Below are 14,959 nucleotides of genomic sequence, written 5' to 3' on the forward strand. Positions count from 1 at the left end.
GCTCAGCTTATGGTTCGGAAATGTCCGCGAGTTAAATTGGAGTTATACTTCGGTATCGGAACCGGACAGCAATACTGCATTGGATCGGCCTCATCCCTACTACTGAAAATTCACACTGGACTTGAGGTAACTTGATTTCTAAATTAAATACCAAATTTTATTTCATTTAAAACCTTGCCAGCTGCTTCGTACTCAGTTATCGCTGAACTCTGACTCTGGCATAACAGCATGTTGCAGTTGTACCCTTTTTCCTGGTTATGTCTGTGTGGGAGACTTTAAACGACTAGCCCCAGCTGCAGTCCACTTGTTAAACTTTGCTTCAAGATTCTCCCAAGCCTGCAGTTTTCCCAGTTGCTTGAGCAGCTTTTCTGACACACTTTTTTTTAACATCCTTAACTTTTCAGTGATATGTTTTAATACAGCGCTTTGTGAACAGCCAGCTTCTTTAGCAAACTATTTTTTTTGGCTTATCCTCCTTGTGAATGGTTACTAGCAATTATTTTATTGTTCTTTCTGTGCAGCACTTTGGTGCAACACGTTTGTTATAGAGTGCTATATAAATCAAGTTGGCATAGACAATAGCCATCACCTCCATGGCATGATTTCTTTGCTTAGTCTTTTCCTTCTTCTTTCCATTCAGATTCTGTCCATCTGTCCCGTGTCTTCAACCCGCCCACTCCTTCTCCGGTCTCCATGGGCCTCTCCCCTCTGTCTGTCGTATTATTGCAGTTGAGCAGGACAACAGAAAAAGGTCACAGTGTCTGGAGGAAAAGACGCCTGACCCTTACCCTCTCACTAAAGACGGGGGGGTTACACAAAACACGCACGCACAAGGTCAAAAATGTGTGTGTATTCTTGTGCGTATGTGTTCCCAGCCGAATGTGGTCATTAAAAGCAGGAGCTCTGTGAGTTTGCGTGTGACTACCATCTAATGGCCTTGTAATCCTGCTCTCACCACGGGCCCCTAATGATGGCTACATCTCCACACTTAAACTGGCGTCACAAAAGCGCACGCATACATGCGCATGGTCTAACACATGTCTGTATATAATGTCACAGCAAGGAGGCTCTTAAACAAGGTGGAGTGAAAAGTAATGCAGTCACAACTACTGCATATAAGAGTTCTGATACGTGGATTATCAATATTTCTGCACATAATCACGACATATTTTCTTGCAACTAAATGTAAATCCACATTTTGGACCATTCAAGCAACTTTTTGATTCTTATTGCTCTAGTTTCCTCACATCCCTAGAGATGTTTAACATCAGAGCTGTGTTCTAACAATTGATTTGCTCCATTTTCTGCCTTTGCTGTGTTTTGGCATTGGCTTTGAGCAAGTTGCCAATTGTGGATGTAGTTGTAGTTGAGAGATTTACAATCAGAGATATGTGGCCAATTCCCGATCTAACCTGCTGACACTGATTTTGCTTTCTTCTTATGAAGTTTAATAAACAAAATTCAAAATATTCTAATTCTTACTTTCCTCTCGGGAGCAATCATAAATTAGTCATATTGGGAGCAGGGGCAGCATCCTACCACCAGAGAGAGCTGCTTATGTAACTTATTTAGGCAAGGCAAGGCAAGTTTATTTATATAGCACTTTTCAGTAACAAGATGATTGAAATGCTGTACATCATTACAGACAGGAACAAAAACATTACAGACATAGGACATTAACAAAGGAATAAGCTAAGTAAATGCTTGACTAGACTTCTTTCATACATTAACAAACATACAGAAAGACTTAATAATCTAAGTATATCCTTAGGGATTTCTGATCTAAAGTAATTTTGTTAAACTTTTCTAAAGCAATTAGAATAACTTGTTTCATTTACCATCATAAAATACCAGCTAATTAACAGTCTCTGTGTGTTTTCCCTTACTTTAACGCTGACAGTTGCAAAAGCTGCCATCATTTCCAAATCCAGCATAGCAGAGGTAAAAGCATAAAAAATGGAAATTATAGGTTCTGCCTTCCTGTTATCTCCTTAACTCTACTACAAGTCCAAGCTGCTCTCCACCTTGGAAACACAAGGCCAATGTTAATCTTCATTTTGTCTCTTTCCTGAAAACTTCTTTGCCAAATACAGGTTTTTTTTTCTTTTTGTGATAATAATGGGTCTGACTTACAACAAGATTACGCGTTGGATGTGACATAATTTTCCGAATCTGACAAACTAGACAAAATAAACACAGCATTGTTCTTGCAAAGCTAGTTATCAGGTTTTCATGCCAAATCTTCAAACAACATTGAAAATTGACTGAGAACAAACGTTAACAGAACTTTGTGGGAACCAGCAGAGCCCTAAAGGGACACTGAAGGAAAAATAAAAATAACTTTCTCGTGCGCACTGGATATTTTCGTTTGTGCAACAGAAGCTTCTTTGGCTTCCATCTTTAACATCGCTAAAAAGTAACTATCTGTTGTGCGCACAAGAATTTGATCTGTTTTCCCCCCTCAATTTCCCTTTAGTTGATCCGTAGTAACCAAATAAGGTTGGTTAACATTCTTAGTAAAATATTGACAGGACCAGAACAAAAGAAGATTCTAGAAATCACGCTGCTTTTCTGCTATTCGTGTAAACCCATGTTCCCTGACAACGGCACGATTCGCCCATGGGTTCCAGAGTGAAAGGATTCAAAAACATCCTGGTCTCTGTTGTGTACACAGAAAAAAAGGTAACGGCCTGAATGGTAAACCCTGTTACATGCGCAGTGTGGCCTAGTGGTGGCAGCTTTTTTTTGTACGTATGCACATGTGATTGAGTTTCAAGGAACAAACTGCCTCCCAGTGAAGTGGTAGGAAATTTACGCCATTTTAGCTCTTCTTCTAGTATTGTATGCACAGAGATCGTAATTAAAACGTTGTCATTAGATGTGTTGTCAGAAACCATAAAAAACAATCCCATTTTCAATGGATCGTTGATGTATGGATGGTCAGGTTCACAGAGCTATTGAAACAGAGAGCAGCCTTTAGCCGAACGAAGAACATTGGTTAATGGGATAACATTAAGATCAAACATGGCCAGTTAAAGTGGTCACAGTCCACGTTGCTGGAACATGTGGAGCACTTCAATACTTGGTATCTGCAAGCTAGGCAACAGAGAAGCTACAGGGAAGAGTAAGTATCACAATTATTTTTGCATAAATCTAAATAAAATGCTTAAATTACTGATCCCAGTGCATATTTTTTTCTTTTCAAATGAGTCTGTAATGATTTTAGCTTTATAATGAAAACCTGGTACATCTTTCTTTAAGGACCAACATCTTGTGTGAGACTAATCTTAAGATTAGTCTCCTATCGAGTCACTAATTTTCAGAATCCCCCTCTTGAGCTTCTGTGCATATGTTGAGCATTATTCTGTAATTATCACTTATGGTTCAAAATGGATGCCATAACCTCCCTCCTGCGCCCCTCCTCTGCCCTTATAGCTGTTTTAAATGCACATATGCTCCAAATATGGCTGTAAACATTTACTGTGAGTGTGGTATTAATTACAAGAAGAGTCCATGGAGACTGCCAACGGGCATCTGCTGGAGTCCTCTATAGCCGCTGAATTGGAGAGTTTAGGTTTAACATTTAATCACAGGAGGACGCAAACAACACGTGTCTATTATCAAATGGCAGATGTACATAGTGATGTAAACCATTCATACGACACATGTTTGTGGTTAAATAAGCCAGGAAGCAGTATTTATAACCTCTTGCTCCATGTTAGTTGGAAAAAGGCATATGACCTCATCAGGAAGTGTTGAAAGTTCTTGAAAGAATGACTTTTCTTCCCATTTCTGGCCAGGGATGTAAAGTGCACAGCTTCTGTGTATCATCCTTTATTTTCTGTGTGGCTGGTTCTAATCGCACTTTAGCGAATCACAAAAAAACCTTTATTTGTCAGCAGTCTTGTGGATGTAAACAGTCCAATATGTCCCATGTTGCTTCCAGTGACGTAATGGATTTTAACTTGTTCTGTAATTATAGAGGTAACATGTTTATCTGTTAGATATGCAGAGGTTTTGTGCATCTCTACCATACAGAGTCTGGCTGCTTTTGATGCAGCGTTGCTGTGACTATATTAGGGTGGCTTGCCGCTTGGGTCTTGCTGACCGAGTCTCTTTGACTGTGCCCTCTTTTTAATGTCACCGGTGCTACTCAGAACAGCCACCTTTTCTGTCACCACAAAATTGATTTTCACATAGAAGTGGCAGGTTGCTGAAGTTTCTTTCCCTCGCTGTCTGTTTCTTAAGTCTCCATTATCTCTCTTAAGCATCGCAACCTCACCCTCACTTTAACTTCAAAGTTACTTGAAGAAAGCCTTTAGAGGTTTAGTGCAAGTCTTATAAAAAGCCTCCTGATGAAGGGGCTTCCATTTATTTATTTATTTTTGTATTTTTTGTCCTGTTTACTACCATGGATGTGAAAAGTCAGGTTAAGAAATGCATTATTTTTAATTGCGTATTGGTTATTGATCCTGTCCAACATCATTCATGTCCATTAGAAAGCCGCCACATTGTTTTTTTTTCCCAAAGCCAACAAATCCTCCCTCTTAAAGTAAATCCTTTGACTAGTTAAATGGTGAGGTGCACAGAGCTGAAGGATGCATTTATCACATGTTAGCACAGTGCCATGGCATATCGACCGCTGAAAATCACTCCTCAACCACATCAGTCTAAGTAACAGCTCTTCCACATTCAGGTTTGTGGAAATGAGCTGGGTGTAACTCAGAGTCACTGCCGCCAACTCCTCAATGAAGAAAGCGGGTACGTACTGTTCTAAAAACGGCTGAATGACATGATTGTCTAATCTGCATAAACCTCAATGTGCATGTAAATGTGTTGGCCGATACAGGAGAGATGATGTCTGCATCACCTGGTTATGACAACAACTGAGTATAAAAACTCCAGAAACTACAAATTAATTCATATAAAAAATATTCACGTTTATTAAGTTTGTGTTTATTTTTCGTACCCCTCCTTTTGGTTTTAAGCATGTTTAAAACCTTATAGTTAGTTACAAAAGATGATTTTATTTAACAACAGTTTTTAAACGTTTACATGACCAATTAGAGTAGGCCACAAATAGGTAATATAAATGCAGTAATTTATTTTCTTGCTGTTATTTACTTCAGACCCTTAACAGTTTTTTATTTACATCCTGCTCTGACTGCAAGGGGATCAGCCATGGTGCCGTTGCATACTTCATTAGCTGTCTGGACGCGGAAAGAGCATGTCTGGCTCTGGCAGGGAGGGACGGCTGCACCAGGACTCAGGGACTCAGCGGCCTGTGAGAGGTTTGGGACGGGGTAGGGGCCCATGACTGCACCTGCTGCTCGGTGGGAGGAGTAAGAACAATTTACGCTTTCACGGGTCTCCAAATGTCACCAGTAATACAGGAAAAAACCTCTGTTGCTTTAAAAAAGTTTTTAAAGAAAAAAAAAGTCTCTAAGTGGTGTGACAAAGTTTTAAAATATAGTAACAAGGCTTCTAAGTTAGCAACAGTCTTTAGAGCACATTACAGGTTATATATATATATATATATATATATATATATATATATATATATATATATATATATATATATATATATATATATATATATATATATATATATATATATATATATATATATATATATATACTATTCCCTTCTATGTGCCAGCATTGTTATCTTTTTAAAGACTAACTTATGTTGCAAATGCTGGCAGCATTATACCAGAAGAGCTTTTCATCAATGGTGGATGGCTGTCAGTGTTGCGCAACATCCTCCATGACACAAATGTTGAAAACTGACCCAAGTGATCCACTACAGTGATTATCTACCTAGATAGTTGCTATTATAAACAATCATAAACAGTCCCTCGAGTCCCTGCCCTACTTTTTGGTCTTTGATTAAAAAGGGTTTGAAACGGCTACTTTTCTAACTTGCTGAAGAATCTAGCAGTGTTGCAGTTCTTTTACATCAGTGGTGTTAGTCATGAAAAGTAGGTTGTGAGCATGTATGTCTGTTTCCTTGGTTCAGCATTCCTGAATGAAACGACTGGTTCAGTAGGAAGGACTCTGCAGAACTTGATGACATATTGAAGAGAGATAACTGAGCCTTCGGCTGTCATGGAGCAGAGACACGTGTAAAACATGCAGGACATCTGTCCTCAAGGACTGTAGCTGGAGAAGCCAGTTTTACATAATACTTGTTATTTGAAATGTGTTATGAGTGCCAGGTTTGTTTTTGTATCGACACATCTGCCTTTGGGTCTGCCTGCATTAAGACAAACAGCAGTAAAAACGCAGAGCTTCAAAATCCAATAAATAAATAAATAGCAACAAAAGAACATTGATCAGCCCTGGAGTTCACTGTCTCCAATCGTCTTGCAGCTTATTTTCAGGGCTGCTCACCACATTGGTACAGGGTGTAGCCTAGCTGTTTCCCACTGAATGCTGCAGACAGGCACAAGCCCCTCTGTGACCAAGTTTTATTGAAAAAGGATGAACAAATGTTTACTTTGATTAGGTCAATGCATCTCACACCAGTGATCTTTTCTGCTGAAACCATCAACTCCTTTTCCATTTCAGATCAGCTGAATGAGACTGTTAGACATTTACAAACACATATGTTTAAACCAGCATTACTAAATTAAGATGGTCATATTAGGGTAGCTTGTGGGGGTGCTTTTAAAACTATTACTGTTACTATTACTGGAATTCTATCAATATGATTCATATAGGTAAGCAGTCTGCCTGCGCTGTGGTCCTCCACAAAAGGTTGGAATAAGTATGAATAATGTTGCTTTTAATGCCTTTGGCATTAGCCATCCATATTAAAACAAAAAGATGATCAAACGTCTCCTGGGTGAGACCTTTGTCGTGATGCAATGAGGCGGCTTAGAGTTGGTAAGGTGAGGAAAAACCAAACCAGTTTTTATTGACTCTACTGCTAGCTGAGATTAAGAACATGCCAAGGCTCTATGTCATTCAGCCACCACAAGGGGGCATGACACTTCCTGTGCTAATACCTTTCCTCAAAGAGTCTGCCTGTTGCCTTGTGATGCTGTAATATAGACACCAACTTCTGGTTGCATCCTGTTGCCTCAAACTGAAACTAGACTATATATTCGTGTGTCGGGCTTTAGCCAGAAGGAATATAAAAATAAGACTGTAGGCTGAAAGCCACAAGAAATAGCAGACTGTAGGAACTTCATTAGGGCCGCCTTCACAGCAGGACATCCACTGCTCTAAAGCTTCACTCCCCTTCCCCATCAATCACTTTTTCGCGGGCCACTCCAGAGACAAGGTGTTCAGCACAGGAATCACGTGGGCCTGCACGGAGTTCCTATCTGAGACCTGCTAACACGTGCTATACTTGAATCACAGCTAACTTTTGCAGGAAAGCTGATCTGCGACTGTGTGAAGTGATTTCCTGTGACTGGGGGGAGCTGAGAACCACCTCTCTGCAAACCGTGCATAGATCCCTACAAGAGCTTAAGCGAACACTGCTGATCTGACATGCTACAGCCTCCATAAGACAGGCGCAGTTGCGCTAGAGAAGGCGTATAGAGGCAACCTGTAGAGGCCACAAACGAGAGCTTTCCCCCTGGAGCAATTCATTGCAACTGAATGCCCTCAGTCGCCAGAATGAAAGGCAATAGCAGAGGTTTGGCAGAGATGAACATAGAAAGTTGGTCTAGGATGAAGATTAAGGTTAAGGCCTGGAGCTAACAGGCTAAGCTAACAGCGAGCGACCTTTGCAACAAAGCTATCCTGATGCGTTTTGGGTTGTGTTTTAAGGTTTTAACAAACTTTATTTCCATAAGGGTTTTAAAACACTGATAGGACAATTTTGTGTTTTCCGGTCCACTCATTATACCAAAAATAGCTAAAAGTCCAGAATGTCTGCTAGCATTAGCTGATAACAGCCTTGTTACTAACAAGTTAAATGGTTTGTTTAAACATAACGCTTGTTTTCGTTTTGCTCCGCCATAGTCTTATAGTGCCACGAGCATTAGTAAAACATGAATAGGGACCAATAATGACAATTAATGGTATCTTGTGTAACTTCAGAGAAACCCAACAAGCTAACGGCCACGTGACCCAGATGTGCCCCAACATAACTTCGGCCATCATCCCCTTACATCGCCCTCTATCATGTGAAGTTACTAATTTGAGTTTAATTATTTCTGATGAAATAATTACATTAACTGAAAATCAAGTGTCCTAAAGGTTATTGATTTTTATTTTCGCAAATAATTCTTTAAAGTGGTATATCCTCAAATAATATTTAATCTAACTTAGAGCTGCATTGTGAATGGGTTGAACACATACCAAATGTTGTTATAAATTAGTTAGGCTAAGTTAAGCTCTTTCCAAATTCTTTAAGACGAACTTCGGTTCTCTAGCTTAGATCTTCAGCAAACTCTAAATTCATTGAATCATTCTTATGGTGATGATTTTTAACTATGTTTATTTGTATTTTTCTTCTTTTGAGTGTACATAGTTCCCTAGTTTCTTTAAACCTGCTTTTGCTTAGTAGTTTTAGCTAAGTTTCACTAGCCAAGTAGAGAAGATTTGTTGATTGAAATATAGTGTGTTAATTCAGGTAAACAACGTTATATATCGGTGTTCCCTGGATGTGCATTTTATTTCTGATAATAAATTCTTATACCTAAAGAGGAGTTGTCACTCCTTTATTCTATATGTGTGCAGAGTTTGTTGTTAGAACAATACCAGTGCTCGAATCACCCTTGCTACTATTGTTCTAATATCAAACCCAGTTGGGCCGGTATTTACTGAACAATACCTAACAGATAGAGAGTTATTTGTTAAATATTAAATAACTTAAAAACATGTGTAATTGCACAAGATGTGTCTCTTACCTTTTTACTCATAAAAGAAACACTCTAACGTTGTTGAATTATTTGTTTAAATGTGCCACGACATCACTGTGAAAATACCCCACATTCATCATAGACAACTTACTAATCCTCACTGTGCTGTAAACAAAACAAAAACAATTTCTAGGCCTTCACTGTCAGGTATCCTGTAGAGTTACTGCAATCTTTCTGAGCTGTGTGAAAACGAAATTTCGTTCTGTATGCACTCTGTGTATACAAAATGACAATAAAGAAAGTCTAAGTCTAAGTCTGTGTGCAAAATGTTTTGCTTCCTGTTACAGAGGATATCATGAGTGGTAGTTTCCCGATTTATTCATTTCATGTGTGACAATGGTTAAGGTAGGATAGTTTTATGTCTCTTCTCATCTCTTTCCAGGTGGCGTTACTCCAGGAAACGGTATTAAGGGAATGTGAGGAGAGGGAGGAGCTCACTGCCGCTCTGTCTCAAGCCCAGCAGGAGCTCTTTGGGCGCCAATCCATAGTGTCTCCCCAGGGCTCCTCCGGGCCTCCTGCGGACCCCCTGGAGAGAAGAGCACCCCCAGGCACCGAGCGTTTTTATGCCCAGGGTAAAGCCAGAGTGCCTGTTACCTGCTCACCAGTCTCCCCGGCCTCAACCCAGCCCTCCCTTACTTGCACAGACAAAGACAGAAGCCTGTATACAGGGGTAGGGGGAGCAGAGAAAAGTGGGGAGTCCAGAAAGAGTGGTGAAACCAAAAAGCAGGAGAGGACACCGCCTGGTCTGAAAACAAACAGTGACATCAAACGTAAAGTCAGACTAATGATGGGGAGGAAAGAAATGCTCTAAAAAGCAATCTGAATGAAGAAGCTCTGGAAGATTACACATGTGACCTGCAAAACAGAATTGTCTCTTATTCTTCTATCATTATTATTGTTATTATTAGTAGTATTTTCTTCATTTAGCATCTGATATTCTAACCACCTCATACCGTAAACACACTAACCTTTCAACCTGAACAGAGGGGACCACTTCTGCTGGATTTTAGGAGCTACAGTTTTGTGCAGACGTTCACCCTCTTTTTCGGGCCCACAAAAGGCTTCACATACACACCAGTACATAAAGATACAGGCAGACCCACAGCCTGTCACATGGAGCGGTGCTGAGGGAGCATGACAGCCGCTCCCATCCCACACAAACAAAAGGCAGGCAATCACAAAAGAAACTGTCCACCCTTCAAACGCACACACACACATCCACACAGCCCTTCTTCCATCATGCTTGTGTTACTGACATCATTCACTCTCCACAAGGTCTTTCTCCCCCGCCTCTTGCTTCCGCTCTCTCTACATTTGGGATGAATTGGCACAATAGGAGAAACGCATGAATTGGGAACAGCATGGAACTCATTTCCCTGCTTACTGACACACATGGACACAAGCTTTTGGTCTGACTTCCCCGTTTTCCTCTTTCCCAGTCCTTCAGTGAGACAATGCAAGCGTGCATTCACTCACACATAAAAGGCATGGAAAGATTATTTTCTCCTGGCAACACATCCTGTTTGGCCAAACACACGTGCACTTACTTGGTTTATCTGCTAAAACCTGTGGTTCATGTTCAGTAATTCCTGACATCATATTTTTTTTTACCTTTTTGTGTGTGTATGTTTTGTTCAATCTGTGTTGCAGAAGATTATTCAAAGAAAACTGGTGCTTGTTTGTCCGGAAACCTTGAACTCACAAAAAAAAAAAAACTTTAGCCAAGTTACATTTTTATGTTTTTTTTATGTCTATAAATAAATCCTAATTAGATTCTATTTATTCTTTTATATGCAAGCCTTTGTTTAATTAATCTCAGAGTGAGAAGGTTTATATAATAAAAGACAAACGCAACCAGAAACAGATTGATTTTTCATGATGGAAGAATTTAATGAATGTTTAATGTGAAGAAATTACATCAAAATGAACAAAGAAACTTTTTTGGATAAAGATCTTGGCTACAAACTCCTATTGAGTCTTTTGGTATGACATATCAAATATTTAAGGGAAGACAAAAATAATGTCACTTGAAAGAACTCAACAGCAGCACACAGACACTAAAGATTTTAACAGATTAAAGCTGCACCGCTAGCAGCCAGCTGCATCTTTATCGCAAGCACAGTGCCACATCACTGAATGCTTAAACATGTTACACATGTTTAGAGCTCCTATCCTTGTTATGTGATTGGCATTTTATAACATGGCCACCACAGCTAGTATAGTCTCTTTTAAATATTATTAAAAAGAGTTAATGGCAAAGAACAAATGCAACTCACCCATGCTGCATTATGTAAGCCTGATAAATACAATGATAAATATATTCCCAAATTATAATTCTCATGGAAAATAATATCTCATCTTTTGAGTATTCTCTTGTTTACTCATGTTAAATTACCAGCAGGCTCTATTTTTTTTTTAAAAGGCTGTTTAGTAGGGTCCTGCAATTTGTCTCATGGCCAATTGCATCGTGATTGTTAAACTAATGCAGATAAAAACTTCCAAGATCCCTTCCAAAAGACTTCTGAAGAAAACTGCCCTTGATATAATTTAAGTACATCCACACCTGTATTTAGTGCCGTCTGGACATGATTGGGCAGCTCAGGGTGGATGTTAGGGTTAGGCTTGGATCAAATCCATAAGGCAGACAAACCGCTCAACTCAAGTGTCAGAACGCAGTTGCTTTGCGTTTGGTTTGGAAGCATCTGTAGCAAAAGAATAAATTATTTGTGTCAATTTATGAAACAAATAGGCCCAAATTGCATTTTTTTTGTGCTTTGTCAGTTGAATCTTCATAGAGTCTGTCCTGCAGACATGTCCCGAATATTGTGACAGCTGCTCTTACTCTGACCTTCCTCTCTGCTACAATATAAAGAGAGCAAGGCTGGGCCTTCTGAACCGAGCCCATCTACCTCCTCCTCCCAATGCCACAATAGTCAGTCTGCTCTGACCGCACGCACTTTCTGTCTCTGTTGCCCTCTAAACATAAACACCCATCTCTCTCTCTCTCTTTCTGTGTGTGTGTGTGACTGTCTGACTCCATCTGCACCTCTGGCACACACATGAATCGCTCCCTCTGTGTCAATATTCTTTTAATCTCTTGGGCCTTCTTTTGGCATTCAACCCCTCTGACCCTGTTTCTAAAAAGAAATTCACTTTCAGTCTCTCTTCCTCCACTGTCTATGCCTTCTCTTCATTTTTTTATCCACTCAGCACTCTCCTTTATACTCCCCCCTGCTCTCAGACCGGGCCTTTTTCCTTTGCTCGTGCCCTTGCTTTGTAGCTCTTGCCTTTGTTTCCATCCTGGTTTGAGTGTGTGTGTGTTTTGAGCGAGGGAGGAGGTATATGTGCAGGAGATAAAACTGCTATGGGCTTTTTTCCTTATCTTAATAAATGATAGAAAAAGCACGTAGCTCCATTAAGTTGACATAAACAACTAAACATCAAAATGAAATCCCTCTCATAAAAATGCCCCTGCACGCAAGCATTCATATGTGCAAGTATGCATGTCATGCGCACACAGAGTAGGTCTGTGATCTCACCACAGTAATTATCATAGTAGGGCAGGCATGCACACGTGTCCCCGGGGGAATCTGTGTAGTAGCCTGTGAACACACACGCTTTCAGGGAGTGGCGTGTGGGTATAACTAAGCCCTTGTTCGTCACTGGGTGTCCCTGAACGCCTCTCTCCTGCGTCGTTATGGCCATTTCGGAATTCTGTCGTCCCACGAGCCCTCCCACACCCTATAATTAGCATCGCCGGGGCAACCAGGGAAAAAAAAAAAAAAGAACGCTCAGTATTCCTGTTGTCGTGATGAATGCGTAAACGCTGGCCGGAGGTGTTGATTAATGGCAGGGACAAGAGAGGCTTCAGTCTGTCACTTTATGTGGCGAATTACCAAAATCAATGGAGAATAAGATGCGTCTGTGCGGGGAAGGAAAACTCTGTGTCTCTTAAGTGCCACGAAGAACTTCTGAAGAGGGATAACCAGGTGTTCATGATCACGCCTCTTGAATACTTGTGGAGTTAGGCGTAGAAATAACCAAGCACGGCCAGATCAAACTGTTCCTGGATCCAGAGACAATAAAATACTGTCAGGCTTCCACTGATCTCCTCGTTTTCCCTCTCTGTGAGTTGTCTGTGCACCCTGTGAGCTCTACCAATGCATAAGACCATATCACGAACATGACATTGAAATATTATTGTTAATAATTGCCCCGATTTCTCTTTATTTTCTCTCCATCATCACAATGTCTCCATCAATTCTTCTGAGCTGTAGGGTTCCCTGCAGTATGGTCTGAATGACTTTAAAGCATAAAGGACAGGAAAGTCCATTCAGATGGTCAAATGTATTGATGACGAGCAGTTTTAATAGATGGCATCTAAAATATTACAATCTGCTAAATATTTCATCTAAGTGGTTATTTTACAGTGTGATATTACATTACAGACAATGACAATTATTTGTGTGTAAAAAAAACTAATCACAAGGGGTTCTCAAAACTTTTTACACTTAAAAGGAATTAACCTACTTGAAATTTGTTTTTTGTTTTTGTCAAATATCAGCTTTATTTTAATCTTTTTCTTTCAAAGACGGGAATTTTTGTTTAGTATATTATTTAGACAAAGTATGCAGTGTTGGGTAGTAACTAGTTACATTTACTTGAGTGACTCTGAACAAAATGTATTTTTAGGAGTAGTTTTACTGCACTGTTACTTATAACCTTTACTTGAGTAATATTATTAAACAATATCGCTACTCTTATTTGAGTAAGACTTCTGGCTACTCTACCGACTGTGAGTAACTCCACTCAATATAGAACAGACTTGTTTTAACCAAAAATGCACCAGAGAGACACACACCTATAGTTTATGTTAAAGGCTGACTTCTTGTTTGTACACAAGCTTTGCGGCTTTAATGTTTCTTTTTTTCTATCTGCTGAGATCATTGATCCATTTGGAGGTAAACTGAACACACAGGAAACAGATATTATTAACAGTAGTAAGTTAAACTGTTCTAACATTCTGTAAATACAGTAACTATCGTAAGTATTGGTTTTGTTGGTGTTATGTTGAAAACAATTGTGAAGTGTATCTCCTGTCTGAAATTTTTATCTAGTAATTGTCTTTTTTGTGTGTACATTCTTATATTTTAGTATTTAAAATGCCAGCATGTGTCATTTATGTTTTTGTCTATTCAGTTACATACACTTTTAAACATTAATTCAGATGTTATGATTAGTTACTCAGTAGTTTTAGTAGCCCTCCTACTGAACACCTTTTTACACTCACTTGAATAACTTCTTGATTGACTCCTTTTTAAATTAACTTGAATAGAAATATGTTGAACTAGTACTGCTCTTACTTGAGTACCGTTTGTATCTTGGGTTCTCTACCCACCTCTGAAAGTGTGTCAGGTAAATAATCAACTAAATTAAATTCAATGAAATCGAAACCAAATTCACATTGTTTGAATTAACTTAGTTTTTGGTGCCCCATGCTGGAAAATTGTATCCCGGGAGCTGGGTCTTCAGGTAAATTCCTAAACGTGAGAGTGAAATGGTCATTTATTGACATTAAATATGTCATGTCATTTTTTTTTAAGAAAGTTCATATGGCCTTTCATAGATGAAAGTCATTCACATCAAAATGCCCACAATCTCGCCACAGAATTTCTGAAATGTAGTTCTCTGCTGCCCTCTGCGGTCCATTAGTATTCCATCAACACTGGAAGTTAGCAGAGTTAAGTGAGTTAAGTGAACGTGTCCTCTCCAAAAACTGGACCTTTAACGTCTTTTTTGGACACATTTAAACCCTTGGAAACTAGATCAGCAGAATAAATATTGTTTCTCGTCCTGCCCGTGCGTTTAAGCACTTATTTAAACACCTAACACAAGAAATGCCAGTATTATGTGCGAGTAGCAGTTTGTGTGTCCATATACAAAGGATACTTTAATTTCATAGTGACCCCTCGTCAAATGGAGTCATTAAGTTTTTGAAATAATTCTTCAGTCACATTTTTTTTTAGTTGGCGGATGGATATGTTCCAGAGGTAGCTGTGAGAAGTCCGTACTTTCCCGTA

The 14,959-nt window shown here is 39.4% G+C and overlaps 1 protein-coding gene across 2 annotated transcripts in view; it reads left to right on the forward strand.

Moving 5' to 3' along the window:
* Positions 1-13,332, forward strand: part of lekr1 (leucine, glutamate and lysine rich 1) — a 157,977-nt gene extending 144,645 nt beyond the window's left edge. For both annotated transcript variants that reach the window (XM_036149971.1, XM_036149972.1), the window contains exon 12: positions 9,262-13,332. In XM_036149971.1, the coding sequence (XP_036005864.1) occupies positions 9,262-9,690 (429 nt within the window). In that variant the 3' untranslated portion in view covers positions 9,691-13,332. The remainder of the gene's footprint in view (positions 1-9,261) is intronic.
* The last annotated feature ends 1,627 nt before the right edge of the window (positions 13,333-14,959 follow it).

This window comes from Fundulus heteroclitus, chromosome 18 (assembly GCF_011125445.2).
Source record: "Fundulus heteroclitus isolate FHET01 chromosome 18, MU-UCD_Fhet_4.1, whole genome shotgun sequence".
Taxonomy (NCBI): Eukaryota; Metazoa; Chordata; class Actinopteri; order Cyprinodontiformes; family Fundulidae; genus Fundulus; species Fundulus heteroclitus.